The sequence below is a fragment of the Eimeria tenella genome, genomic scaffold, assembly GCF_000499545.2.
Source record: "Eimeria tenella Houghton genomic scaffold, Eth_scaff853, whole genome shotgun sequence".
Classification (NCBI taxonomy): domain Eukaryota; phylum Apicomplexa; class Conoidasida; order Eucoccidiorida; family Eimeriidae; genus Eimeria; species Eimeria tenella.
Window position 1 is genome coordinate 1,432 of NW_013545967.1, and position 3,018 is coordinate 4,449.

Sequence of the window (3,018 nt, forward strand, 5' to 3'; positions counted from 1 at the left end):
AGAAAAGAAACAAGATAAAATAAATAAAAACCAATTAGCTGCAGCAGCAGCAGCAGCTACTGCTGCTGCTGCTGCTGCTGCAGAAGCTCCTACTGCTGCTGCTGCAGCAAGAAACTGCTGGGTTGCTGCCGCTGCAGCGAGAAGCTGCTGCGGGTGCCGCCGCTGCAGCGAGAAGCTGCTGCAGCTGCTGCTGCTGCAGGAGAAGCTGCTGCAGCTGCTGGTGCAGCAGAAACTGCTACGGCTGCTGCTGCTGTTGCTGCTGCAGCAAACGCTGCTGCAGCTGCAGCAGAAGCTGCTGTGGCTGCCGCTGCGGCTGCCGCTGCAGCAGCAACAGCCACCTACGCAGCTGCTGCGCTGCAGCAGTTTCTGGTGCAGCTACAGCAAAAACTGCTGCCGCTGCTGCTGCTGCTGCTGCTGTTGCTGCTGCTGCTGCTGCTGTTGCTGCTGCTGCTGCTGCTCTTATACTTCATCGTCCTGCAGCAGCATATTTGGAATGCCTTTAGAGACGGGATATTCTCTTTGGCAGCAGGGGCAGACCAGGGTGCCTTCCATGATGTCCAGCTGAGCCAAAACCCTAAACCCTAAACCCTAAACCCTCAAACCCTTGTGACGCAGCTTTGGAACTAAGAATGGGCCGCAGGTAAAGGACGAGGGTTTAGGGTTTAGGGTTTGGCCACGCCCTCAAGTGAAGACCTCGCGAAGCAAGGCCCTGCCGCTCAAGGTCTAGGGTTTAGGGTTTAGGGTTTAGGGTTTAGGGCTTACGTCCAGAACTGCAGACTGAAAAGCTCTCAAGAAATTGTCGTCGTTTTTGTCGCTCTCGGAGACAGTGGGCGGGAGGTCGATGCCAAGCTGCACTCAAACCCTAAACCCTAAACCCTAAGCCCTAAACCCTAAACCCTGCCAAACCCTCCTACACCCTCCCAGGCCCCCAAGCAGCCACCAGCGGCCCTGGGGAGCCGCGCAAACCCTAGCAGCGCCTGCCCGCGGCTGGAGTTAGGGTTTAGGGTTTAGGGTTTAGGGTTTAGGGTTAAAGACCTCTGCTGCAGTTTGCCTCAAGGCCCCCCAGTCCAGCTTCTGCAGCAGCGACAGCAGCAGCTGCCGCTGCAGCTGCGTCTCCTCTTTGACAGCAGCAGCAGCAGCAGCATCTTCAGCTAACTTTATCTTCAAAGGATAGCCCCCAGAGCACTGGCGGCGGTTGCTGCAGCACAAACCCTAAACCCTAAACCCTAGGAACTCGCACGGTCACGGCTCCAGCCGGGAAGGTGGAAATGAAGCAGCAAGGAGAAAGAAGTAGAAGCTAGGGTTTAGGGTTTAGGGTTTAGGGTTTGGGGCCTGTGGCTCTGAGGGTCTCAGCATCGCAAAGGGGCCTCCTGAATCGAAATTCCTGCTGCTGCTCTTGCTGCTGCTGCTGCTGCTGCTGCCTGCTTACCACATTAAAAGATTATGAGTAAGAAGGCGCATTTTCTTGAGGGCTTCGGACCAAACCCTAAACCCTAAACCCTAAACCCTAATATTGAAGGCAAACAAGGTACCCAAACAAGTCAACCCCCTGAAATAAACTCTAAACCCTAAACCCTAGAGTCCAGGCCTTAAGGAGATAATGTTAGAAAATGATTCGCGCGAGCGAAATTGGGCCTCCAAACCCTAAACCCTAAACCCTAAACCCTAAGGCGTCGGCAGCACCCGGAGCTGCGCCTCCTTTGCTTTTGCAAGTTAAGACCTGCAGTGACAGTTTCAGCGCTATAAAAATGAATCAACAAAACCCTAAACCCTAAACCCTAAACCCTAAACCCTCCTAGCGCCTGTGGGGCCCCCGTGGAGGGACACGAGGGGCCCTGGAGCTGCGTCTTCTGCTGCTGCTTCTAGGGTTTAGGGTTTGAAGTTTAAAGCAAACAAATAATTACTAAAGTAAGGTTTAGGGTTTTAAAATTAGGGTTTACCGTATCCTTTGCTGCTGCAGTCCCGCCATCTACTAACCCGAAACCCTAGAAACGCTGAACCCTAACCCCTACAAACCCTAAACCATACAAACCCTAAACCCTACAAACCCTAAACCCTAAAGGCCAGGCCTTCTCCCGCCAGCCAACCCTCCTCCGGCACTGGCAGCCGCCCTCACTAGATCAAAACCCTAAACCCTAAATCTGTGGTTGCGAAGCCCCCCCCAGTTCAGGCGCCTACGCGCCATCAAGCCCCAAACCCTAAACCCTAAACCCTAAACCCTCACTAAACCCTAGACTTTCGGCACTAAAAAGAAACGCCCAGCTGTTCCTGAGGTTCACAGCCCCCAAACAACCTCAGCAGCAGCAACTGCTCCCGCTGCTGTTGTTGCTGCAACTGTTGCTGCTGCAACTGTTGCTGCTGCAACTGTTGCTGCAACTGCCGTTGCTGCAACTGCCGTTGCTGCTGCTGCTGCAACTGTTGCTGCTGCAACTGCCACTGTTGGTGGTGTTGCAGTTGCTGCTGCAGCAGCAACTGCTGTTGTTGCATTTGCTGCTTCAGCAGCTGTTGGTTGTGTGTTTGCTGCTGCTTGCTGCTGCTCCTGCCGCTGTTGCTGGCGTTGCTGTTGCTGCTGCTGCTGCTGCAGCTGCTGCTGCCCAGATTAAGAAGGAAGCAGCGAGAAGGAAGCAGCTTGCCTCTCTTCTTCAAGTGTACGTACACCTCAGCCGCGTCGGGGGCGGCCAACAGCTTTTTAATTTTCATTACATTTTTAATTTACAACAAAAATATTAATTTTTGCATTAAATGTATTTATAATAAATGATCTATTTCATAATTCTCATTTTCATTTGCTTTACTTTTGGGCTCTTGCCTCGCTTTTGATTAATGCGCTATTCCGTTCTGTGCTGCTGCTGCTGCTGCTGCCGCAGCTGCTACTACTGCTGCTGCTGCTGCTGCTGGTGCTACTGCTGCTGCTGCTGCCGCTGCCGCTGCTGGCGCTATTGCTGCCGCTGCTGCTGCTGCTACCGCTGCTGCTGCTGCTTCTTCTAATGCTGCTGCTGCTGCTGCTGCTTCCGCTGC

General features: G+C 53.5%; 1 protein-coding gene across 1 annotated transcript; it reads right to left on the bottom strand.

Annotated features, from left to right (window-relative positions):
* Positions 1 to 459: 459 nt before the first annotated feature.
* On the bottom strand, positions 460 to 2,700 carry ETH_00003765 (uncharacterized protein; the record flags this gene model as incomplete). Its single annotated transcript, XM_013380744.1, has 4 exons — positions 460 to 561; positions 763 to 849; positions 1,036 to 1,198; positions 2,291 to 2,700. 4 exons carry the CDS (start codon positions 2,698 to 2,700, stop codon positions 460 to 462), a joined length of 762 nt encoding a protein of 253 aa, XP_013236198.1.
* Positions 2,701 to 3,018: the final 318 nt, after the last annotated feature.